The following is a 27,224-nucleotide window of genomic DNA, read 5'->3' as shown; positions in this document are numbered from 1 at the left end:
TAGTAGGTATTATACCTGCATTTTGCCATGACTCGCATAGGGTTTTTCATGAGGCCCACTCGGCAACCTTCAGAGTTTTCACGATAACGATTGTCATTTAACCTTCCAACCCAGAGGGAAACTAGACCTCATCACGAGGATTAGTCGGCGCTCCTCCCTGATGCTGTTTCCCTTCAGCGAAAATCGACTGATCAAATAATGTTTCATACATAAATTCCGTAAAACTCATTGAGCGGTACCAGCCAAGATTCAAGCCCTAGGTACCTATATCTACTATGATATAATTATTAAAATACCTACTTATCCGCCTAAATCGTGAGCAAAATGAGCTATACCAACCGATCTTAGGTAATACGCCTCCAGTAAGTAAACGATAAAAATATTTAGTGGTCCCGAATTATTCATAGTGATGTTACTTGTAGATGGCCATAAAGTTCAAAATAAAATACTTATCATGATTGAGAAAACATTTAATTACTTTCACTTACATTAAATTTTACGATATCACATTGTCTGTTTCTTTACGAGCCCACATACAAGTATAATGTTATTATGTATATGCTATTTACAGTAGACATTAGGATGCTTAAGTACATAGGACATGCACAAAACCACTGTCTGGTTTCCGAAAAGACGTTTCTATAATCAAAGGGCCTACCGCGAAGCACGTTCGACGTGTTGCCTCTCTGTCGCACTTGTAAATTCGTATGTAAGTGTGACAGGGAGGCAACACGTCAAACGTGGTTCGCGGTAGGCCCTCAGTAATTTATAACTAATTATAGCTATCATTGGAATACTCTGTCTTATGGATACTATAATTTGCTACCTATGTCATTGTCATGTTCTTTCTCAGATAAATAAGAATCTACATTTTACTATCTACATATCGTCCTTTTAGCCCCTTTACTACAAACCAGAATCAACCTTTTGAACCAGCTCCAGTTAGCGTCTGAGGGGCTACCGCAAAAACCGAAATTCGCAAATTGCGGGGAACTTTATAAGAGTGACAGAGAAAAATTCTCGCAATTTACGAACTTCGATTTTCGCGGTTATAGCCCTGGCATGCATTTAATCATTCTACCCATATTAGGATAATCTTATATTTAATCACAGTCTTATTTGTCCCTTTCCGATCTTCTCGTATTCTTCTGGTCCTAATGGAAGGTACTTGTCTAGTTTTAAATCTAAATAGTATAGTTTGTCTTTTATTACTGATGGGTTGAATCCTTCCTTTTGTAAATCCACCTTTTTCATCTTGAACGTGCCTGGAAAAAAAATGATTTTATTATATTATAGGTTACGTTTCAAAGTAAAATTTACATATTTTTTGCCAAGGTGCCGTAGGTTCAGAGAGCAGTTTTTAAAAATCGTAGCGCTTTTATAGATCGCAATACGGTTGTCATATTTTGTTACCAATGCTGAGGGTTTTTTCTAGTAACTTCATAGATTCGAATCCTGATTGTTTTACTTTCGCTCGATAGAAAAAAAACCGGCCAAGTGCGAGTCGGACTCGCGTTCCAAGGGTTCCGTACATTACACAATTTAAACAATGTATTTTTTATGTGAAATGTAAGTGAGATGTCTTTAAAAAACCCTTAGGGGTCGGATCAAAAACTAAATAATTAAGTCCAACTCACGCTTGACTACACATTTCTAATAGGTTTTCCTGTGATCTATAGGTAAAGAACTATTTTGTGTATTTTTTTCAAAATTTTAGACCCAGTAGTTTCGGAGATAAAGGGGGGAAATGTTCATTTTTTGTATATTTTCTTGAATAACTTCTAAACTTTTTATCCTAAAATTATAAAAAAAAATATATTTGAGTTTCTCACAATGAGCTCTTTTATTTGATATGTAACACGATATAGTTTGAAAAACTTTATTTTTTAATTTACTCAGTTACCCCCCAAATGTGGTCCCCATGTTCAAATTTTATTTGTTTACGTTACATGTCCATTCTTTGGTCACAAATTTACATATATTTAATATATATTTAACTTAATTGGTCCAGTAGTTTCGGAGAAAATAGGCTGTGACAGACGGACAGACAGACAGACGCACGAGTGATCCTATAAGGGTTCCGTTTTTTCCTTTTGAGGTACGGAACCCTAAAAAAATCACGAACACAGGTTTCAAACGCACCTTACTAGTTTGTTACAATACAATTGGTGCACATAAACTAAAAATATGAAAATTGCTTCTAAAAATGAGCCTATATGTTTGACCGAAAATACAAAAACTTGATATCCGCGATCCCAGGCACGCAAAGCCATCTCGCTCACGCTCAGTGAGGGTGAGAGATGAATCTGAACCTACAGGGTAAGGTGCGGAAACTAGTAAACAAATAGTACGTTTATAAATAAACAAATAGCCCTAATATAATAACATCTATTTTTCCCCTTTCGGAATATCATTTGATGTCGGGTCCCTAACATAAGTATCCACTTTTCTATAGGTACAATTAGTATAGCAACTTGGGTACTTAAATTGGGGCACCGACCGTACCACACAACACAAACTTGTAGGTATTCTTCTTCCTCGCGTTATCCCGGCATTTTGCCATGGCTCATGGGAGCATGGGGTCCGCTTGACAACTAATCTCAAGAATTGACGTAGGCACTAGTTTTTACGAAAGCGACTGCCATCTGACTTTTCAACCCAGAGGGGAAACTAGGCCTTGTTGGGATTAGTCCGGTTTCCTCACGATGTTTTTCCTTCACCGAAAAGCAACTGGTAAATATCAAAAGATATTTCGTACATAAGTTCCGAAAAACTCATTGGTAAGGAGCCGGGGTTTGAACCCGCGACCTCCGGATTGAATCGCACGCTCTTAACCGCTAGGCCACCAAGCGCTTGCACAAACTTGTAGGTATTATAAATAAATAATATCTGCTTTGCTCGGAAAACGTATTATAAAAACTTAAAAATGCGCGTTTTCCCAGAGATAAGACTAGATCGATTTTTCACCCCCGAAAATCCCCATATAGCAAATTTCATCGAAATCGTTAGAGCCGCCCATGACTCAGGAACAAATGTCCAACAGACAAATAAATACCCTTACTGGGATTCGAACCCAGGACTATCGGCTTCATAGGCAGGGTCACTATCCACTACGCGAGACCGGTTGTGTTAGGATTATGAATTTAGCTCACCCGTCATATCGACGCTGGTCATGACCCGCATAAAGACAGGGCGCGCGTACGGCGGCAGGTCCTTCGCGATCCGCTTAGCCAGCTGATCTAGGTCTAGAGTTCCCTCCGTGTCCACGATGCCACACATGCCCGCTCGTCCTTCGATTTTAGGGACCTGGAATATTAATGGACAGATGGTAAAACACTCCGTGTGAAAAATATCGCCTTGGTCGGTTCTTAATCTGAATTCAATACTAATGGCAAACCTTACCTCGACTCCATAAACAACAGCGTCTCTCTGATCAGCAACGCGCGACACGGCGGCCTCCACCTCCGTGGTGCTGACGTTCTCGCCGCGCCAGCGGAATGTGTCCCCGGTTCGATCTCGGAAATACAAGTAACCCAACTCGTCTGCCACTAGGATGTCGCCTGTAATGACATAGTAGGTCAATGGAGAAGCTTATAAAACCAGGCCTAACTACAGTAAGAATACCTATGCGTTAGCGGCATCCCCTCTACTAAAGCCAAGTCCCAACCCAATTATGAGACTAATTATTGAGGGATTTTTATGAAAGACACGTTAAACAGTTTAATAGTTTATCTTAATTATTGTGAATTAGCAGCAGTCGCCTAGCCGAGTCATAGACCTTCGGACGGCTTGAGAACTTCTAACTGTTAAGATAACTTTCTGACTTGATAATAGCCAATTAACCAAATCCCATAATTTTTCAATTTTCTTGTGTTGAAAGTTCCGTAGGCTCCATCAAAAGTAAGTGCCTTGCCGCTTTCTTTAATGTAAAATACTGCCGCTTCCCTTCAGATAACCAAAGTAACCTAACAGATCACGCTGATCAGTTAATCCAAGTAATTCCCACCTGATATGAAAGCGGAGTCTCCATGAGTGAACACGTCTCTGACTATCTTCTTATCCGAAGCTGCTTTATCAGCGTAACCGAGGAATGCTCTCGAGGGGTTGTTGGGCTGGATCTTACCGATGAACACGCCAGGCTCGTTCGGTTTTGCCAACTATATTGAGGATTCAGAACAAAATATTGTTATTACAAGAAATTTGAATGAATGAAGAAGCTGAAATGTGACAAAACCGATAAGCCATCAAACTTTACTCTCTTCCATATTAGGTATCGTTTCAATCAATCAAGCAATCGTTTATTTGCATATAAAAACAAAGTACAATGCATGCAAATACATTTACATGAAACATTACACCACCGAGTTTATTGAGTTTTCGAGGCTAACTAGAACCGCCTACATAATCTCAATAAGTTTTGATGTGCAAAATATGGTCCCTTTTGCCTAGCCTACATTTTTTTTACTTTTGATATATTTAAGACGTTTCCTCACCTGGCATAAACCTCGCGAGTTCCTGATAGGTTCCCCAGTTTCTTGGTCAACTTTCAGAATAGCAATTGGATACACTGCAGGTATGATCCTGGATACAAATCCAATCGCTCCTGTTTTGTTGTTTATATTCACTGAAAGTAAGACATAATACAGTTTTCACTGAGTTTTCAATGAAAGAATCCATTTTGGGAAAATAATCATGGGTATGTAAACTATCGAAGTAAGAGGAAACTGGATACCATGGTACTTAGGTACTTACCTATATTGGCATTTCCTTCAGTGGCACCATAGAACTCGACAACCCTCTTTATGTTAAACCGAGTTACAAATTCCGTCCATATCTGCAAAAGGCAAGATTTTTTTAATACCTAACTCAAGCCCTCAGACGTTTTTGTATTCATAATTTGTAGAATTTATTTTTGTCTCAAGCAACAAATCTCACTTTGGCGATTCTTTTGAAGAGTAATTTTTTGTGTCTGTAACAATCTGTAGGATGTAAAAATCTGTCAGTATTTTGCCGCTAATTTATAAGCAATTAAATTTAGAATGTCCTAATTGTCAATCGAGTGGAAGCTTTTGCCTGGAAATAGTGGAAATGGCACATTTACTTACAGCGGGTCTCATTCCATTGCCATATACCCGACGGACTTTATGCTGCTTGTCAGTAGGCGCTGGTGGAGTGGACAGGATGTACCGACACATTTCACCAATGTAATGTGCTGCCTGAAATTTTTACATTTTTTTTTTTAAATATTAACATTTTTAGGAGAAGGCGAGAGAACAGGTGGCCATAAATAAGTTAGGTATGAATTAAATATAAGTACGGTTTATGTGAAACTTACGTAAAGTACGTTGAGCAAGTGAAATAATGGAATGGCATATGGAGCCAAAATATGTCTTAGTGAGTTGGATTTGGAAGTCGAAATGTGGACCGACAAATATTAAAAGATACATCGTGATAGTGATAATGGTTGGGAAAGTACATCGGCGGTCTAGAACAGACTCTAATAAAGCTCTAAATAACTTCAGCGATTAAAACTTAATGCTTACGGTGGCATTATATTTGATGCAATCCGGGAAGTAGGCAGAAGCGGAAAACTTAGTCCTCAAAACTATGGTGCATCCGAAGATCAAGGCTTGGCCCATGGTTATGCAGCCTCCAGCAGAGTGGTACAGCGGCATTGGGCAGTAGATGATGTCGTTACTGCTCAATCCACCAAGATAATGAATGCCGGATGCCATGAACGTCATTCTGAAAAGAAAAAAACATTTAACTACCTACATTGTTAAACAATGGATATTAAATAATATTCTAAAATGACGGTGACAGTGGTGACGTTGACGTTGACGTATAACTAGGTACTTGTATTTTTAACATGTCACTCAAACTAAAGTTGACATCCGAGTGTTCGTCACTGTCCCGAATACCACTAAGTAGGTACCTGTTGTGAAATAAAGAAAAAGAAAAATTATTTGAGTTTACTCGTACTCGTTACTTTAGCTTGAATAAGTATTAGTTTTTAAATACATTTATATTATTATAATTTATACCTAACTATACCCCGTAAGTATTGAGAGGGATTATTTTTCAGAAACTAAAATAATTCTACATATCCTTATTCAATAACATTCATAAGGCAACAAAAGTGTCAATTTTATATACCCTAATGTATCAATTAAAAGGTTGATAATTTAAAAATGGGTGTCCAGATTAATTACCTTGACGAAGAAATAACAGCAGCTTTCGGCAAGCCGGTAGTTCCTGATGTATAGATATACAACATCTTGCCGTTGAATCCATCTCCCTCGGAGAACGTCCAGGGTGCCGGAGGGGTTGACTCCAGCATTGCTGTGAAGTCGTTGTTGGACTCAGCCACCCTCACGCCGTCGCCAGACGTATTCAGCGGACGACGGGTGTACTTCAACAGTTTTATAGATGGATCAAGCTGATTGGCAATATCGTTGATGGCTGGAAATAAAATTTTACGTTAGATTTTAGCTTGAGTAACAGGAATGTGTTAGATGTAGTTATGAAGCATGGTTAAGAGCCCGGTTACGATTTTAGTCGCAAAAATGTAAAGTTGATAGATTTCTTCTGTGAAATTGTACACCTTTTGTTACCTAATTGAAATAACAAGTACTGGTTTCTATTAGCACGACTTCTTATCTCTAGGTTTATCAGATCAATTTTTTGAAAAAAGGCTTACTAAATTAGTAATGAATTTTTTTCTGATGGACGTTTAGGTAAACGCGTGTAAAGCACTGATTTTGATGCTCTTATTTGTAAATTTCGTAAAGTTTGGACTGCTAAAAATGCTAAATTTGTATTACACATATTCTGTACTCTAGGTTTATCAGATTACATTGTTGTTATATGACTTAGAGTTCGAGGAAATGAAAGTTAAACGAATTCAATTTTCTCCAGAAATGACCTCAAAACAAGTGACAATTTCTCCGAAAATCTACTTATTTTCGACGTAGATTGCATACTCAAATAATCTGCAATGTTTACTTAAACTGTTGCTGTACTTCATTTTATTTAAATTGCAACTTTTATTTTCTGACGATTTTTTAAAAACTTCCCCTTTTATCGGTGACACGCGCTCGCGGCCTCAGTCCCGCGCGGGAGCTGGTAGAGGCAGGACGTTTGTCGATCGGCTCCGCACGTTGCATCGACGACGACGAAGTTATTTATCATTGTGTGCGTCGCTCGCCGTGTAAAAAGTTATATTTGTTTGCGTGTTTGGCTGTACTGTGTGCGTGTAAACTGCGACCAGAAACTTTAATCCTTGGGTTGTAAGTACTTGTTTATTAACCGCCTTCAAAAAAAAGGAGGTTCTCAGTTTGATCCGTATGTTTGTATGTATATGTATGTATGTATGTATGTATGTTTGTTCGCGATTATCTCGCATTTGGCTGAACCGATTTTGATGCGGTTTTTAGAAAAGTGTTTGTTACATTCTGGAGAAGGTTTTAGTATACATAGAGCTGAGCTGATGCTGAACCCTGGCTGTACCTAGTGGAACGCAGGTTTAGTGCAACATAGGCACACGCTGTTTTGGTCTGTCTTGATGAGCAATTAGGAGAGCAGTACCCAAGATGGAGCTGATGCTGAACCCTGGCTGTACCTAGTGGAAATCAGGTTTCGTGCAACATAGGCACACGCTGTTTTGGTCTTCCGACACGTCTTGATGAGCACTTGGGAGAGCAGTACCCAAGATAGAGCTGATGCTGAACCCTGGCTGTACCTACTGGAACGCAGGTTTGGTGCAACATAGGCACACGCTGTTTTGGTCTTCCGACATGTCTTGATGAGCAATTAGGAGAGCAGTACCCAAGATGGAGCTGATGCTGAACCCTGTCTGTACCTAGTGGAAATCAGGTTTCGTGCAACATAGGCACACGCTGTTTTGGTTATTCGACACGTCTTGATGAGCAATTAGGAGAGCAGTACCCAAGATGGAGCTGATGCTGAACCCTGGCTGTACCTAGTGGAACGCAGGTTTGGTGCAACATAGGCACACGCTGTTTTGGTCTTCCGACACGTCTTGATGAGCAATTAGGAGAGCAGTACCCAAGATGGAGCTGATGCTGAACCCTGGCTGTACCTAGTGGAAATCAGGTTTCGTGCAACATAGGCACACGCTGTTTTGGTTATTCGACACGTCTTGATGAGCAATTAGGAGAGCAGTACCCAAGATGGAGCTGATGCTGAACCCTGGCTGTACCTAGTGGAACTCAGGTTTCGTGCAACATAGGCACACGCTGTTTTGGTACTCCGACACGTCTTGATGAACACTTGGGAGAGCAGTACCCAAGATAGAGCTGATGCTGAACCCTGGATGTACCTAGTGAAACTCAGGTTTGGTGCAATATAGGCACACGCTGTTTTGGTCTTCTGACAAGTCTTGATGAGCAAATGGGAGAGCAGTATCCAAGATAGAGCTGATGATGAACCCTGGCTGTACTTAGTGGAACTCAGGTTTCGTGCAACATAGGCACACGCTGTTTTGGTTATTCGACACGTCTTGATGAGCAATTAGGAGAGCAGTACCCAAGATGGAGCTGATGCTGAACCCTGGCTGTACCTAGTGGAACGCAGGTTTGGTGCAACATAGGCACACGCTGTTTTGGTCTTCCGACACGTCTTGATGAGCAATTAGGAGAGCAGTACCCAAGATGGAGCTGATGCTGAACCCTGGCTGTACCTAGTGGAACTCAGGTTTCGTGCAACATAGGCACACGCTGTTTTGGTCTTCCGACACGTCTTGATGAGCAATTAGGAGAGCAGTACCCAAGATGGAGCTGGTGCTGAACCCTGGCTGTACCTAGTGGAACGCAGGTTTGGTGCAACATAGGCACACGCTGTTTTGGTCTGATAACAATAAGGAACTCAGGTTCATTTATTGTTATCAGAACTTCCACCCCCTTTTAACCCCCAGTACCTACTGCATGTTAAACGTGTGGTAGCTCTGGTCAGGTGCCTGCTTCATCTGGCATCCCTCCAGGTGTTCCCGGTCTTGAAGAACTTAACCTGCCTACAGCATACTCTACCAACTTCAGATTAAAAGAGTTTTACCCCTTATCCGATGCGTCCAGCAGCACTCCAGGTGTTCCAGGTTTTGAGCTGTCTCCGTCATACACTACCCACAACACGTTGAGCGAGTGTTACCCACCCTTTGCCCTTGACCCTTTGCACTCAGCAGCACTCCAGGTGTTTCAGATCTGGAGCTTTCCCCATCATACACTACCAGCGGCACGTTGAGCGAGTGTTACCCGTTACCCCTGACCCTTTGTACCCAGCAGCACTCCAGGTGTTCCAGGTCTGGAGCTTTCCCTATCATACACTACCAGCAGCACGTTGAGCGAGTGTTACCCCTGACTCTTTGCACCCAGAAGCATTCCAGGTGTTCCAGGTCTTGAGCTGTATCCATCGTACACTACACACTACCAGCGGCATGTTGAGCGAGTGTTACCCCTGACCCTTTGCACCCAGCAGCACTTCAGGTGTTCCAGGTCTTGAGTTTTCCCCATCATACTCTACCAGCGGCACGTTGAGCGAGTGTTACCCCTGACCCTTTGCACCCAGAAGCACTCCAGGTGTTCCAGGTCTTGTGCAGTATTCATCGTACAACCAACAACACGTTGAGCGAGTGTTAGAAGAGTGGAGAAGAGAAGAGGATGACTTTTCATCTTAATCGGTTCAGCGTTTATTGATTCCCCATACAAATTTCCACCCCCTTAAAGGGTGAGTTCTTGAATAAAAAGTATTCTATGTCCTTCCCCGGGATTCAAACTATCTGTATACCAAATTTCAACAAAAGGCTAGTTTCCCCTCTGGGTTGGAACGTTGGAAAGTCAGATGGCAGTCGCTTTCGTAAAAACTAGTGCCTACGCCAATTCTTGGGATTAGTTGCCAAGCGGACCCCAGCAGACTTCCATGAGCCGTGGCAAAAAGGCTGGGATAACGCGAGTAAGATTATTATATATATATAAGATATTGCCTTAGTGCAAATCATTATCATCATGCTATATAATTTGTATGTATTATATGAATACATAGGTAAATTGTTAAGAGTAATAAACGATTATATCAAATTTACCGAAAGTTTTATTTTAACCTAATTAAAGTTATAAAGTGACGCATAATGTTGCGAAAGTATCAATATTGTTTAGGCGGTCGCGTTATTTCAAGCAGCGGCCGGCGTTCGGTTACTGTGTAAAAGTCGTATCTTCGCGCGTTTTCAAATCGACTACGGGCTCTACTTAACAAACCAAACAAAATAAAAATAAATGTAAATGAAATAAAAATGAATATTTCATAGACAATAAAATATTGATTACAAAAGATGCAATTGTTTTTCTGCTAATATGACTCAGACTTGCTTACGTAAATGATGATGATGACGAGATTAATAAAGAGTCAGAGGGCACCTGATCAGCAGCTTCCTAGCTAATTATAACGCCCTGAGCGCTGAGAATTAATGGACAAGCTGAATTAAGTCTTCGACCGAAAAACCTATTCTACTCACCTGACTCAAACTCGCTCCCGTAAATGACGATGTTGCAGTCAGCGATTTTGATAGAGTGTATCAACGCAGTGCCGGTCTGATTCGTGTTGATAAGAGGGGATACGGCACCCAGCCGGGCAACTCCCAACCAAGTGCTCGGCATGTCAGGACAGTTGTTCATCATAACACCCACCACGTCCTGCGACTTCACGCCCTGCGCCTTAAGGACCGCTGATACGCGCAAGCTGAACTCCTCGACCTAGAAAAAAGCTCGTTATACAATAACAATTACGAGTATACTCTATGATAATTAAGGAACAAGTTCTTATGTCGCGGTTGACATTGAACTTTCCTAAGTGTTTGTCTGCCGCTGCTGCCGTAGCTTATAAGGTCTATGGATTCATCGAATCAGAGTTAATAAATTCATTTTTAGAAATATTTCATGGGTTCCACTATTATAAAACTGCGTGATGCTGATGTGTGATGTACTTCTGAAGTCTAACAGATTATATAGTCTTATTCTCTTATATCCGATAAAGTGTAAGTACCTACAGAGATAAGGTGTTGTATTCTATAACATGGGCCTGCATAGGAACGGCTGGGAAAACATATATTATGTATGTTAAAATTGCCCCCATTTCCTTTGCTCAGCAGTGGGGCTTCGGCTGAGTTAATATCAGAATATTGAGAATGTTCTGTGTTCTGTAAGCCGTTTTTCGTGCAATTCTGCACAATTTCAAAGGCACAATTTGCACTTTGAAGTAATTAACACTTCTGTTCATGTCAAGGCTGGGTCTTATTGTTACTTAGTTGTCACTTAGTCGTTAATTGTACAACACGTACCTGTTGAAAGGTCCACGTTTCATCTTCGAAGAGGAAGCAGGCTTTGTTTGGATGTTTCTTGACGAGCTGATGGAAGATGTCCGGCATCACCCAATTCCTCTTGGTGAACCTTTTATACAGCCGCAAGATTTTAATGTAGCAAAACAAGGCTCTGAAATATAAAAAGATTTAGTTATTGGTTTACTCTTTAACAACAGTTCTTACAACAAATAGTGCTGTGCTTGTAGATGATTCTAAAGACGGCAATAAGTATACTTTTTTATATTACATATTTTGCAAACATTAGTGTGGTAGAGCATTTATTTTATTTTATGTACCATGAGAGCACTACAGTGGTTAACACAAAAAACAGTAAAAAGCAGACATTTAATTGTTTTTATTCGTCTCTTTACTAAGCTGGTAATTTACGATTAAGTACTAGCTAAATTACAAAACACGTACGAGAAATCTCTCTTCGCCGTCCTCAGGGCGATGTAGATCCATCTCCAATGGAAGAGTATTACGTAGACCACGACAAGTATGGCGAGGACTATGAGGCTCGTCTGCCAGTCCTGGAAGACCCACGTGACCGTGCAGGCCGTCACGACGACGCCTAACGCGAGCACTGTGGCTATTATCCGACCCCATGGCGTGGGTTCGTCGGATATCAGATGATTTTTTCCGGTCTCTAAATCGTTGCCATTTAGTTTGACCTGAAATGAATAAATATTATTACAATTAAAAAATAATCAAGACGTAAATTAGGGTTCCATATCAAAAAGGCTTTTTAATAGTTAATCAATTTTGATTAACGAAGGAATATGTAAAAAAAAAACAAAATGATTTCTTACCATAAATATTACCGGAAAAATAAAACTAGAGTTAGACCAAGATACGTCTGCAACATGTCTGCAACGATTTTGATAGCACACGCAGTGCAAGATGCAAGTGTTATTTTAAACTTCAAATTTCTATGAAATTATACGTGTAAATAACACTTGCACTGTGTATGCTATCAAAATCGTTGCAGACTTATCTAGTATATCTGTATCCTGTTTTTTGTAATCATTTCAGTACTAAATTTATTTTCTTTTTCTATTGGTCAAACTAAAAGCATTATCTTTAAAAAATATGTAAGGAACTTTCGGAGCGATCCAATTGTACCTATATCACTCTCTCTTACGCATACCTATGTACCATTAAGAGTATATTATATAGCTGTATATTAGTTCCATGTAATGTATGTATGTATGTTTGTGTTCCATGCTTACGCTATGGAATGTCCAATATAGCTAGAACCCTAAATGGCGTAACAATCACGGAGCGTGACTCTACAGTGTATATGTTACGAAGAACTTACGAATCTAGGGGACAATAAGCACACTAGGTACACTAGGCGCATCAGTAGGTAGAGTATATATCTACGAAATGTTTTGATTTGCATACAGTTTATTCAGTTTTACTATATAAGACTCCTCTGTCCGTCTGTCTGTCTGTCTCCAGGCTGCATCTCATCAACCGTGATAGCTAGACAGCTGAAATTTTCACAGATGATGTATTTCTGTTGCCGCTATAACAACAAATACTAAAAAGTACGGAACCCTCGGTGGGCGAGTCCGGCTCGCACTTGTCCGGTTTCTTTTACCCTAATGCTGCGCTATTAAATAGGGATCAAAGTTCAAATATACTTTATTCATGTAGGCCTAGGCTAGCAATTAACAAGCATTTATGAATAGTGAATAATATGTACATGTATATTATCTTAAGCTTAATTATCAGAGCAATTGATTGATGTTAATATTATTCCATAATTCATTTATTGGGTTGTATACTTTATCAGGGTCGTCCATGGTAACAACATGATTTATCATTACGTGGGGACCAAATGTAGGTATGCAGTCGTACCTATTTATACCTACTACCGCGAACGGTAATGGTAAATCGTGGACGATAGTATAGAAGCTGCCTATTCCATACCATACACACTCATTAGACTTATATTGACCGGGATATAGACCGTGATTACCTTTTGTATTATTTGTGAGCTCCCGATATTCGGTCTATATCCCGGTCAATATAAGTCTAGTGAAACTAACCGTGAATCATTCAAAACTCATACACACTCATACATTTAGTCCCCTGTTGTGTCGTCACGATAAAATCGTGTCGTTACTGTGGACGGCACGACAAGTATAAAAGCGACCATTAACGTTTAATCGCGTAGCTCTGGGACTACAATATTTCTTGTTGAATCACAAAGCATTTCTATCGTCAGATTCCAAAATTATGTAGCTTACGGCTTTCCCGCATAGACGCCGTGTGAACGATTCTGAACACATTTGAACGTTGCCATACAAATTTTGCTGTCACTACGGTATTTGATAAAATGCCGTATACGGTATACATACGGGAAAAATTAACGCCGTGTTAACCTAACCTACCCCTATGGTAAATAAATTATATACGTGACAACAAAAAATATACCATATCTTATTTTGAAGACTTTTCCATTCCAACGACGTCTATAAATGACATTCTATCGCATGTAAAGCCTAAAATCCTTTCAAATCTATAAGTTGTTATATGAATTGTAGGTTCAATGGTCCTACATCTATCTGTTGTTAAATGAACGTAGGTAAATATATTTTAATCTATCGACTAGGCACCTAATTTTAGACTATCTTAACGCTTAGTTTAGGGTCTCCTACCTACCTCCAGTCAGTGTGTTTCTGACAGCCTGTATATCTGTTTTGTAGGAAATTTTATATAGATTATTTACGTATAAGACTGTTGTTTGGTTTGGGCCTCCGTTTAAGAGTTATTTACGAAAAACTATAAAAAAGGTCCCTTAACAGGAACTAACATGGTATAGGTACCTATTTTTCTTTTCTTTTAGAATTTTTAGTCAGAATCGATCATTACATCACTACGAACTCCCATAGCTTTTGCCACGCTTTTGCATATTCGAGCGATAGAGGCAGATAAAGAAATGTCTATTTTCGTTTTTTGTGGTAGGGCCTTGGGCACCTCAACTTGCACTTACCTCTTTCAGATTAATTCCATTAGTCATGTTCATATTGTCGTCGACAATCGCCTCCGTGATCGACATGGTTGCCAGTCACGGCTCTTCGCACTTTACAGGATATGATAATTCTAAATATTAAGCATTGGAACAACTCATTGATTGGATCCCGATCCCGGTAAGTTCTGAAACAAAAGGATTAAATTGGTCAAGAAAGTACCTACTATTGTAACAATTCTATATAATTAGTGCCTAAGTATTTTACTTATAAATAGGGTGTGCTCCCGGTACTGATTTTCTATACGAAATTTGTCTCGAAACCGGGAATTCCCGGTACTCGCCATACAATCTCAGTCTGACGAGCATTCCCTCTCGCTAATCGTACCTTATAGGTACCTAATACCTACTTACATAATATAACAACAACAACACATTAAGTGTTCGATATGACACACAAAAAAATAGTTTCAATAGGTATTTTACCTATCTTGTACGTACATATACTTAGTGCATAAATTAATCTTGTTTATCCTCAAATCGAGTATTGACCTCTTCGATACTGTAGCGTGAGTAGCGTCTCGAAGCCGCGAATCCGCGATTCGCGCACGAGTGTGGAGGGGGCTTTAGAGCTCTACCATATCTCAGTCTCTGAACTCTACGTCTCATTTTCTCGCTGTTGTTAGTGGGATTTGCCTTTTTGCATTTAAGTATCTTGTGCTTATTCAAAATCTTGAAATTGAATGACTAAGTTAACTTATGGTTTCACTTCTTACTATGTTCTACATATCCAGTAAAAGCAGCATTACATAAGAAGATTCTGAAGGGCCAAGAGCGCATTTTAAGCGGGAAAGCGTAACGTATGAATAAAAACAAGTTGAACAATGACGTGTTCCGCAGGAAATCGTATTTACGTGATCGTATGAAGCTGGTTTTATTTATTGTATTATATGGAATTTATTTAGTAGGTAACCTGCATTCAAGGTGACGGCCTTAATAATCCGAAGGTCACATATCAAGCGGGACCGCGATGACGTGCGAGTACAATAACATTAGAGGCACCGTGGAGGCACCAGTGAGAGGACCGCGGGGTCCGCGGGTCGACAACCTATCCACCATAACATTTCACCGTCAAACGCTAGCAAAAGAAATGGCGACTTTCTCATAAATCTGTGTCTGGCTTTGGCGGAATATTATACCTAATACATAATATTTAAAAAAAAAATCCTGTAGCTCACTGTTACAGTTATATATCTATATAACCGGTTTTTTTTATTTTTTTTATTCCATACATGGAAAACCAACATCTATAAACATTTCTAAAGCTACAATAGAATTACAGAGCCAATTACAGGTTCTCACTTATAAAAAATAAATATACAAAAATCAAATATAACTACAATTCAGTTACACACACAAGTACCGACAGCATAAGCCAAGGTTAGTGTGTACTGCCAGCTGCAAAACTGCATAGACACATCAGAATTATCCCACCGACGAATACTGTGATTAACTGTTAGGTATATATTATGAAGTACAACCCAAACACAAGTCTTGTAATACGGGTCCGGTAATCATTGTTCTTAAATCAGTAGTAAGCACAGTAAGTAATGTATATGGAGCAATAATGTATATAATTAAACTCAAAATTAGGCTTTCTCTGCCACTCTTGTCCACTCATATTAGGTATTATTTTACGCGCCCCTATCCTACGCTGCAAAATTTTGGCGACTATCGCGACATAGGTATTTAAAACATATACATTATTATAAGAACAGTGCTAAAGTCATTGAGCCCGTTAACTTTATTTTCATTTTCAGGTAGCCTCACAAGATTCGTGCCTAAAATTACTCAAGTGCGTGTTGAACTAGAGTAACTTAACTAGGCCATAAGCAAATATAAATAAGGTACTCGTATTTACTTAATTCGTTTTCAATTGGTTGTTAAGTACCTACCCATTTTTTCATTCGTAAACCGTTATAATCTGTTAGGGCCCCCTTGCATCATCCCACTAACTCGGGGTTAACCGATTAAACCTGGAGTTAACATGGTTACCAGTACAATTTGACAATGGGTTAACGGTTTAACCGCTTAACCCCGGGTTAGTGGGATGGTACAAGTGTAAATAATAAAAATATTTATTCCAGTCGTTTCACAATATCTATTACGGAGGTATACGTGTACACTTTGTACAGTGTATTTTGTTTAAAATTATGTTAATTTCATTAAGACCAACTTTTAGAAAAAAAAAACAATATTTGTCTTGCTCTGGATGTTGTCTTTTTAAATATTTGTTCCGTTTCTTTCGCGACATAAAAGCAAACCGAAAAGCAAATTTATACAAAAATAGTTAAGTACCAACAAATGAATCAATTATTTGCATAGTTTATTCTCAGCCTTGCAGAAAATCCACAATTAGTAGGTACCGTATATTGTCGTTACATTGTAGGTATGTTGAAAATGACAAACTGAAAATTTGTTTATGGGAATCCATACTATACACACATACATAATATATATATATATATATATATATATATTGTATATTAATATTATAAATGCGAAAGTGTGTCTGTATGTCTGTCTGTCTGTACCTCTTCACGCTTAAACCGCTGAACCGATTTACTTGAAATATGGTAAAGAGATAGTTTGAGTCCCGGGGAAGGACACAGGGTAGTTTTTATCCCAGAAGTCATCTTTTAAGGTGGTGAAAAGGGGGGTGGAAGTTTTTATGGGGAATCGATAAAAAGCAGATTGGATAAAAAATAAAAAAACCCAAATTACTAACTCCACGCAGACGAAGTCGCGGGCAAAAGCTAGTAGTTAAATACAAAGGATAATTATGTACCTACTCACCATAAATTCTCTATTCTGAGTATTCTTGGCTAGAGTACACTCGTAGTCTACTTACTTCTTATACTCGTACTCTAGAATAGGTAGTAACAGTGCTACTCAGTACCAATAGGTACCTACTTTGCGTACCTGCTCTTGCAACTTGTTTGGCTATTATTATGTATAATTAAAACATGCTGTAATGTTTACAATACCTAAGTACTCAATTAAAGTACTGTGCGAAGTGTACATAAATACTTAACACATTAAGGTAGTTCTTTACTCTATCATGTTGATTAACAATGTGTTTTGTACAGAGGCAGATGTTGCTTCCACACTTGTCGCAAATAGTGACATTATTAACACTAGAGAACCTTAAGATGATTAACAACTACTATCTTGAAGTCCACATCGACTTGTCTGTGTCATAACTTTAGAGTGGCCGTAATAGTATTTGTGTGGATATTTTTGCTGTTGACTGTATCCTTTGGAATTTTTGCATCTTACTTGTACACAAATGTAAATTAGCTAAATCGTTGTTTGGACGCAGGGAGTTTACCTTAATTTGAAGAACAACTTTCGGGTAAGCAAATATTGAGTTACTAAAGGACAACACTGTATCAGTACTAGCACGCTAAGGAATTCTATTTGGTTTATGTTGTGTGCCGAGCTTCGATTGTTTTCATGACGATTTATAATTACCTTGCACAAATTGTCTGAATCCCACGGTAAACACAATAAAGGGGCCCACTGACTATCAGTCCGCCGGACGATATAGGCCTGTCAGTTGTTCGGAACTGTCAAATTTTTGTTCTAACTGACAGGCCGATATCGTCCGGCGAACTGATAGTCAGTAGGCCCCTTAAGGCTTGTGATGTGGGTACTCAGACAACGATATATATAATATAAAAATACTTAAATACATAGAAAATATCCATGACTCAGGAACAAATATCTGTGCTCAACGCACAAATCAATGACCTTACTGGAATTCGAACCCAGGACCATCGTCTTCACAGGCAGGGTCACTACCCACTAGGCCAGACCGGTCGTCGTATTACAACTAAACATTTATTTCGACTTAACTGAATGCAGTCGACTGAGTCGACATATTGATTATTTAATTCTACCGTGACGGCGATATGATCACGTAATCAAGGAAAGATCTTAGAAACTGTTACTTTCTCTGATGCTACTCGAACTTTATATCTTCCAACTTCTCAGTACCAAGTGGCTTTCAATAGTTTCAATCCGTCCGACACGAAAGTCTAGTCATTCACTGACATTCATTGTCCGCCAGTAAGTAGGTGAATATAATGAAACATTCATATTATTGCATAAGTTGTCATAATAATGATATTTTGGCTTTTATGTTATAACTTATAATATAGGTAACTTATGATAGATAATTATCACTAACATTTGGAGCAATAAAGATGTCTAATGGCGTTATTCATAAACATTTGTCAATTCTAACAAGACGTTGATAAGCGTTTGTCCCTATCTGTCATTTCGCCATTAAATTTGTGTGTGTTACAAAGAAACAAAATTTAACAAAGATTTGCTAAGTTTTATGAATAAGGGTAAGGTAAGTCTAACTGGAAGTTCGGGAATAGTACTTTACGATACGTTTTACAGTACATACATACTTTTAAATTTTCGACATAGTTACGTAATCTGCTAATTATCGCACTAGTACGGTAAAGTAGCACCACATGTACTGTAATAGTATATTGTAATACAAGTGTGCTACGTTGGTCATTACACACGAGGCGATATTGTGCGCGCGAGCTGTAAGCGAGCGCGCAATAAGAAAGCCGATGTGTGTAATGTGTAATGAATGACAAATGCAGTTGTTGTTAGTTTCATATGACGTTTTTCAACACACTTGCGAGGGAAAAAATAAACTTTCATATTAATCAAATTTTAATTGACAAAACAGTAAAAGCACGTAAAAGTCTAAAATCTGTCATACTTACTGCCTGCCGCGCCTCGACCCTGCCGCGTGTTAAAATCTACTTGACCAATTTAAGAAGGCTCCGTTTCCATAAGTAGATAATACATATCTACATATTATTAGCAATCAGTTACCTTCTTAAGTCAGTCGGATTATCGTTCATTACACACGTGCTATTATATAATGAAAAAGCACGCGTGTTTAATAGCTAGGATTATAAGCCTAAAAACGGTTAAATAAGTTACACGTTACGAACAAGTGTGTTGAAATTTTTATTACTAAATAAATAAGTAGGTATCGTATAGTATATTTTTTAATCTGTCTCTCTCATCTTAGTGTTTATCCCGGTCGCACCCATTGCTACTGCTTAGCCAGTTCCGCTTTCTGACTTTTCCTCCTCCACTTCACATCCTCTTTGTGTGTCCTTTGGCTGCGCGGTGCACGCATGTCTTCCCTAGGAGGCTCGCAAATCTCGCAATCAACGTCCAGCCAACCGAACAACTTCTTGAGCATTTCCTTCTAGTGGACCCAGGCGAACAGCCAGACTTGTTACTCACATAACTTGTTAGTTTTCGCAAAATGTGGCCGTTCCACAAAAATATTAGTGTACACTTTAGTTTTATTGCAAAGTATTTTTTAGACAACTCTATCATCACTCTTTTTATCCAATTCCGCTTTTGTCATACCCACTGTAAGAAGGTATAAGTATGTATTATATTTTGATGAAGTATAAGTTACCGGCTGATCATCTGATGAAAGGATTACTATTGTTGACCCTTGGCATGCCCATTGCTGGACATTGTAAAATAAGTGTTAGTCACATTCGGCATGATAGGCCATTAGTATGCAACTCAACCCTAAGGTTAAAGGCATCTCGTTAGTGGTTAGCGCCTTTGTGTATTTAAAAACAAAAAGTTATTGGCTATAGGTATATACATTTAGAATATAAGAAGTTGGTATTCACGATTTTCAACCTGCAGTCTGTGTGTTTTCCTTAACATTTGGTACGATTTCCAACTCTATTGTCATGTCATGTCATACGTTCAAATAAAAATACGATCAATATTAAAAGTTGTCCAAAAGTACGTATTATTTATTCCATTATTTTGCTTAATTGTTGGTAAATAATAGATATTGTAAACATGCTTAATGGTAATTTCTAACTTGACTTCTAAATTTAACACAAAAGATCAGATAGTTCAAGTCCGTAGTACAGTATGTAGGTATACTTAATACAATAGACTTGACAAATTGTTAGCTATGTTGGTTTAGCAAAAAAACCCGGTAAAGTGCAAGTCGGACTCGCGCACGAAGGGTTCCGTACCATTGCGCAACGGCAAAAAAATCACGTTTGTTGTATGGGAGCCCCCCTTAAATATTTATTTTATTCTGTTTTTAGTATTTGTTGTTATAGCGGCAACAGAAATAATACATCAACTGTGAAAATTTCAACTGTCTAGCTATCACGGTTCATGAGATACAGCCTGGTGACAGACGGACAGACGGACGGACAGACAGACAGCGAAGTCTTAGTAATAGGTTCCAGTTTTTACCCTTTGGGTACGGAACCCTAAAAACGATTTGTTTATGACATCATAATACCTATTTCTGAAATTCATTAAAGACCAAATCATATTTTTCGTCTTCTTCGATACCCATAGGTAACAGTTGCAGTCAATAATCAGCGAATGGAAATAGGTACGTGTAGTGTTTTGTAAACTGTAAACTGAAGTTACGTCCGTCGCGGTGCACCACCGGTGCACGCACGCACTACGAGTACACCGCAATTTGCGAAGTGGGTGCATGATAATTTGAATACGAGTCATTACTTGGAGAAGCCGTTCTCGAGGTCAGTAGTAAAACTTGGGTGTCGCTGTTACTCTACTAAGGGCAGCGCTTGAGAGGAACTCTAAACCCAGTATAAATAATATTTGATTACGTACAGTTGTTTCGGATCGCAACGTCAAGTTATGACCACACTTAAGTTTACAGCCGAGACAATTTTTTGTAATTTAGACTCACTGCATGTTGAGAGATTCTGGCTACGCTTGGTTTGGATTTAGAAGATTATAATATAAAGCACGCTCCACATACCATTGGGAATGCCGTTCGTAGAGTCTATCACATGTCAGCAGTTTTACGATATCCTATCCAGATGCACTTTTCCGCGCGGGTACAAACTTTTTGTAACTATGTTGACCCAAACTGCACTTGAGTGGATAATGTACATTTTGTGTAGCTGCTTTTACTCCAGTACATAAAGGTATAATTAAGTTAGCTGACGTTTACCAAGGCATACCTACAAAACGTTTTACTGTTTAGGTAGGTAATAATCTAATAATAATTAATGCTTCCGGCGTCTCGTAAGCCGCAATCCGCCAACAGCCAACTTCTTGCCCCATCTGCCGTACCCCTACTCCGCTCATATTCAACCTGTTTACTCATCAAGTGTGATGCGGAAGGTCTTGGATTTTCATCAGACTACCATCCCCCAACACAGTCCTATAACTTTATTGCCCAAGTGATAAAAAAAAACTTATTATTACCATTCGAAGAATTCATTCACCATTCTTTGGCCCTGTCAGTAATATGTTTTCGGTTTGGGGACTTTTGTGTTACTAATTCTGCCACTCAAGGAAAAAGGTACTAATTGATTCCAGTATTCGAACAAGATGGAATTTTTTTATTCAAATGAGGATATCAGTTTCTATCGAATTATGACGCTTTATCTAGGTACACTTAAGTGGTTACGATCAGAAACATTAAATAATACGTATATAAATATAAAATAAAATATGACACTGTTATCTTATACCAGCTTATACCTTTAAACAAAGATAGATATAACTCCGTAATAGATGGATACAGTCTAAGGAAAAAACGTGCCTCGAAAATCACGAAAATTTGATTCTCGATCAGATGGCGCCACTAGCTTTGGCCTACTCTCGTATAGAGGGCGTTGACGGTTTCGTTTGTTATTTATAATTTTAACGCATATCAGTTAAAGAACATGGGTCAAAGTCATATAAAAATAATTAATGCAAATAAAAAAATCATTTATACCATATTTAAATACATTTTAACGTATTTTTATAAATCTTCATTTTTAGTTTTAAAGTATGTCGACAGATGGCAGTGAATTTACGGTGGTTACAAAATTTACTATGACAGTACCGCTCTATCTTATTATATCCTCTTTGCCTTTAAACGAGCAATTCTTGTGTGTGTGTGTATATATATTTCAGGGTTCTCGGGAACGGCACTAACGATTTCGATGAAAAGCCTCACCTACAATTCTACCATAACAACGTAACCTTTACTACACATTTTATGATTATGAGAGGTTAATTAGATATATTTTTCAGGAGTATATAAGTTAATGATAAGATTGCTATGATAATCACCTATCTATTGATAAATTCAATGCGAACGTAAACTTGCGAAGATATTGTAAGTGTATGAGATTGTTCTTTTACATACATAGGTAATTAGGTAGGTACTTACGAGGTACGACTACTAAAGTGCATAATATACCTATTCTCATCAGTCATCAATCATCTCTCATTCGTGATTGATTCTAGGCATACAGTTTGGTACCTACCTACGTATTCATTGAAACATTTTTTTTGCATGGGTAAGTATGAGGTGATTATGCTGCATGTGTCTCTGTGTTTTTGACTATTGAAACATTTGCTACGAAAAAAAATTTAAGAAATGAAAAATAGTTCGCTTAACGCTGAGACTTCTGAGAGGGTACCTGATTATTTGCAAAGTAGTACGAATTACCTATGTAATACCTACTTGTTGTTCATATTGTTTTGATATTGAGGTAGGTAGATAGCAAAGATAGATATAACCCTGTAATAGATGGATACAGTCTAAGGAAAAAACGTACTCGAAAATCAAGAAAATTTGATTCTCGATCAGATGGCGCCACTAGCTTTGGCCTACTCTCGTATAGAGGGCGTTGACGGTTTCGTTTGTTATTTATAATTTTAACGCATATCAGTTAAAGAACATGGGTCAAAAAAATCATATAAAAATAATTAATGCAAATAAAAATATCATTTATCCATATTTAAATACATTTTAACGTATTTTTATAAATCTTCATTTTTAGTTTTAAAGTTTGTCGTGTTGTTTGTTTGTTTGTTGTTGTTTGGCAGTGAATTTACGGTGGTTACAAAATTTATTATGAGAGTACCGCTCTATCTTATTATATCCTCTTTGGTAGATAGTATAGATTCTATACTATAGGGTATTTGACTGTATTTAAAATTGAGTGTTTTTTGTTTTTACATTTTGTAAGCTTATGAATCGCGAGGTCTACAGCTCACAGAGCCACTAGTATATTTACTTATCATAACTATTATGCATATGATTATTGTCTGATGATTGTATTTATCTTACCTGCCAATGCAAAATAGTAACGACCCTTCTACCGACTTTATGACGGACTAAGATTATCGCACGTATATAGATAGGCACTTATAACTAATTAATAATTATATCTTATGTAACAAGGCCTTGTTCCCCCTCTGGGATGGAAGGTCAGATGGCAGTCGCTTTCGTAAAAACTAGTGCCTACGTCAATTCTTAGGATTAGTTGTCAAGCGGACCCCAGGCTACCATGAGCCGTGGCAAAATGCCGGGATAACGCGAGGAAGATGATGATGATGATCTTATGTAATCTTATGGAGTACCTGAGGTTGCACACAGCTACTTACTCATTGTCTTTTTAGTGCGTCTGTCTGTCTGTCTGTCCGTCTGTCACAGCTTATTTTCTCCAATTAAGTTGAAATTTGGTACACATATTTTAGTTCGTGACCCGAAGACGGACACGCATTGTTTAGTGCTATTTGATACGCTTTTTAGTGGCTTGGATGTTTTAAGGTAGGCACTATATACTTACAAAATATCTCTTATACACTATTTAGAGGCCTACTCTCGGCAAATAAAGAGCCCCAAGCAAATGTTGATGCAACTCGATGATTGGGTAACCTTGCTTAAGCAAAGCAACCCACTGACATAAAATATGATGTCGAGACGGCTCAGTTAGACTCGTCACACCATTAGAACACCATTAGTTTGACTGCACACTTGCACAGTTTCTTGTATTTTAGGTTGCTTTGATGAATATAGGTACTTAACAATTTTTTTAATACAGTTGCTCAAAAAGTGCTACTGTGGTGCTACTTTTCGTGGCTGTTTAGCGTGCGGAAAGTTGGTTTTCGCGAACTAGTGCTTTTTACTTTTCCAATTTTTTTAAATTTTTACTTATTGATGAGTGTTAATATTAGTTTCCTTTAAACGTCGTAATCAACATAAAAACCTACTGTTAATGTAAGAATACGAAAAATATATATTTAAATATATTTCATATTTTATTACTTACCTCTTCATCATTATAAGTATTATAACACGTTTATTTTTTAATGTTGAAAAACCGTTCTTAATAAGTTGTCTGAATGGAACGGAACGCCTGTCAAAGAAGAGGCGTATTTTCTTACTGCAAGAATGTTTTAAGTTTCCAAAGGCAACATTCGATATTGTTTTTATAAATATACGATACACAAATAATCGTGAATAACGATATTTAATAATAGTACAATGTTTTAATATTTACAATTGTTTCTGTCTTATAGAACATGCATTTGAAAAAAAAAACTCATTGAAGTGGGTTCAATAACAATAACAAAATCCATTCTAGTCGAATAAAAGCTAGAAAAACACCTCTTCATAATGTCAATGTCAATGATGTCACAGAATTAATAATATAAAAGTTTCGAATTCCATTCCTTACTTGTTGCTTTTCTTATTTTTTCGCAACTGTATTAAAAAACGTCGTTCGATACACGTGCGGAAATGTCATTCTTCACTTCAAGTAATGACATACTTTCCGCACTAGCATCGAAATGTACTATAACATCGTATGTTGGGCATAAACTTAAACCTTCCAATTTTAAACCAAATTTTTCTTAATAACCATTTAATAACAGTCAACAAATTCAGAAAAATATGCGTTTTAGCTATTTTCAGGGTTCCGTACCAAAAAGGTACAAAAGGAACTCTTATGGTGCGACTCGGTCCGTCTGTCTGTCTGTCACATTGCTAAATATCTCGAGAACTACTGAAGCTATCGATTTGAAATTTTGATTAATTATGGAAAATGCCCAATATAAAGAGGGGGCAAAAAGTCAAAGTCTAGTTACTAGGTCCAGTGGGGTATCATTTGAAAGAGCTCGAATTGAGCATTACAAAACAATTTTTTATTTGTTTTTCATAGTGAAAAAAAAATTACTTATGAAGGAAAATGTGAAAATATTCCATCCCCCCCCCCTTCCTCCTTTCCTCCGTATCCTTTATCTCCGTAGTTTACCAACGAATTTTTTTGATTTTTTTACATAATAACATTATCATAAATATTACAGGAAAAATATAATCACACCTCTATCTTAAAAACTTTTTTTTTAATTATTAAAAAAATATTTTCTAATTTAATTTGCAATTTAAGCCCATTTGCTATATTTGATATGTCTATGATATTACACTAAAAATACATTCTTTCAAATAAAACCAAAATTGTTGAAATCGGTTCACATGATAAAGAATTAAGTATCCTTGAAAAACCAACATACATACAGGTCGCGCAAATTACCGATAGATGGCGCTGTACACAATATACGCTTAGTATACTTCTGGTCAACTCTTTCGTGATTCTATTTACATGAGAAAATTGAATTTGTACGGAACCCTCGGTGCGCGAGTTAAACGAACTCGCACTTGACCGGTTTTTTTAACACTTTTTCTTAATTAACTTAACGGTAAGTAAATAACAAACTGATAATAAGATAAAAACTTGCAAGTTTTAACCAACTTCTAATAAAATAAGTAATAATTTTAATCAAATGTAGTTCAGATGACATTCAATCGAGCTGATCTAATGATTTAGCCAGTAGAAGGTAGATAGTAGAATAATTTGGTAGCTATAGGTACCAGTATGAGAGGGAAGGTAGGTATTTGATTTGTTTTGACGAGTTCGATACATAGGTACCTACCTACCAAATTTTGGGGCGTAAAAGTACATTAAAAAATTATATATTAAGTAGTAACGTAGTAACTCATTACCTAGACTCTTTAGATACCTATTATTGTAACGAAAATCAAACCGTAAGAAAATTTTTTTTTAAAAAATGAAATAAAAAATCATGATAACGATGTTATTTCAATAATTTTGACCAGTTCTTGAAAACTTAAGGTATTAAGGTTAATAAAAAATTCGTTATTTATTTCTAACTGGAGTGCATTTTAAAATTTCTTAATGTGTATAAGTAAACCTTACTTCGATAGTCGCTTATCGTGCTACAATATTATATATATATATATATATATATATATATATAATTACATTATGTATAAAAATATACAGTAGTTACCTACCTGTTGGTAGTTTGAGTGTTTTGAATGTTTACCTATCTACCTATGCAAAATTTAATTTTATAAGGTTATAAACTTACCAATTTTTCCAATATGCGGTAAATCTTCCAAATCACGTTTAGAAATCGATATGGATTTTCAAAGGGCAATCAAAGTCCACAGTCGGGTTAACTATCGCGTAACATCCGTCGGAACGGCACGATTGCGGATCGCGCGTTGTACGGTGTACGCAGCCGGTGGTTCGAGCGGCCCTCGTGCTTGTGAAGCGCGGCGGAAATCGGGCCCGGTGGGGTGCTGATTGCGATAAAATGCCCGTGAAATACTGTTGTACAGATTGTTGACAGTAACGCTACTTGTGTAGAGTAGATCAAATCTGTACATAATAGCTTACCCAGCGCATCCTTACATTAAATAAAAACAATACCATGAAACTGGCCATTTTTTCCCTGGAGGATATAATTAGGGTTATGCACATTAAAAAATGTACACCTACCCTCCAGGGCAAAGTTGGACTGTTTCATGGGACGTCCTTAACCTACCTAATTATGATTGGATACAACTTATAATTATAATGGGTACTATTTAATAGTTTTAGATGGTTTTAGGTACTGACGTTAAACTACTTACTAAACTATGGGGTTTTGTGAACAAAC

At 37.7% G+C, this 27,224-nt stretch overlaps 1 protein-coding gene across 1 annotated transcript; it reads right to left on the bottom strand.

Annotated features, from left to right (window-relative positions):
* Window positions 1-723: 723 nt before the first annotated feature.
* LOC134740560 (long-chain fatty acid transport protein 4-like) lies at window positions 724-26,844 on the bottom strand. Its single transcript, XM_063673077.1, has 14 exons — window positions 26,652-26,844; window positions 14,370-14,533; window positions 11,789-12,039; window positions 11,348-11,498; window positions 10,526-10,763; window positions 6,213-6,462; window positions 5,544-5,745; window positions 5,106-5,216; window positions 4,753-4,834; window positions 4,494-4,624; window positions 4,007-4,157; window positions 3,403-3,560; window positions 3,153-3,306; window positions 724-1,265 (listed from the first exon to the last, which is right to left on the bottom strand). Exons 2-14 carry the CDS (start codon window positions 14,433-14,435, stop codon window positions 1,108-1,110), a joined length of 2,103 nt encoding a protein of 700 aa, XP_063529147.1. The 5' UTR covers window positions 14,436-14,533; window positions 26,652-26,844; the 3' UTR covers window positions 724-1,107.
* Between the last annotated feature and the right edge of the window lie 380 nt (window positions 26,845-27,224).

Source organism: Cydia strobilella, chromosome 4 (genome assembly GCF_947568885.1).
Source record: "Cydia strobilella chromosome 4, ilCydStro3.1, whole genome shotgun sequence".
Lineage (NCBI taxonomy): Eukaryota > Metazoa > Arthropoda > Insecta > Lepidoptera > Tortricidae > Cydia > Cydia strobilella.
This window is presented reverse-complemented; position numbering and strand designations above follow the sequence as displayed.

Coding starts and splice junctions, on each gene's coding strand:
- LOC134740560 (XM_063673077.1), bottom strand. CDS start 14,435: ATGTCGATCACGGAGGCGATTGTCGACGACAATATGAACATGACTAAT. Junction 10,764..11,347: donor AAACGTGGACCTTTCAACAG/GTACGTGTTGTA, acceptor GCTTTTTTCTAG/GTCGAGGAGTTCAGCTTGCG. Junction 4,625..4,752: donor TGAAGGAAATGCCAATATAG/GTAAGTACCTAA, acceptor TCTTACTTTCAG/TGAATATAAACAACAAAACA.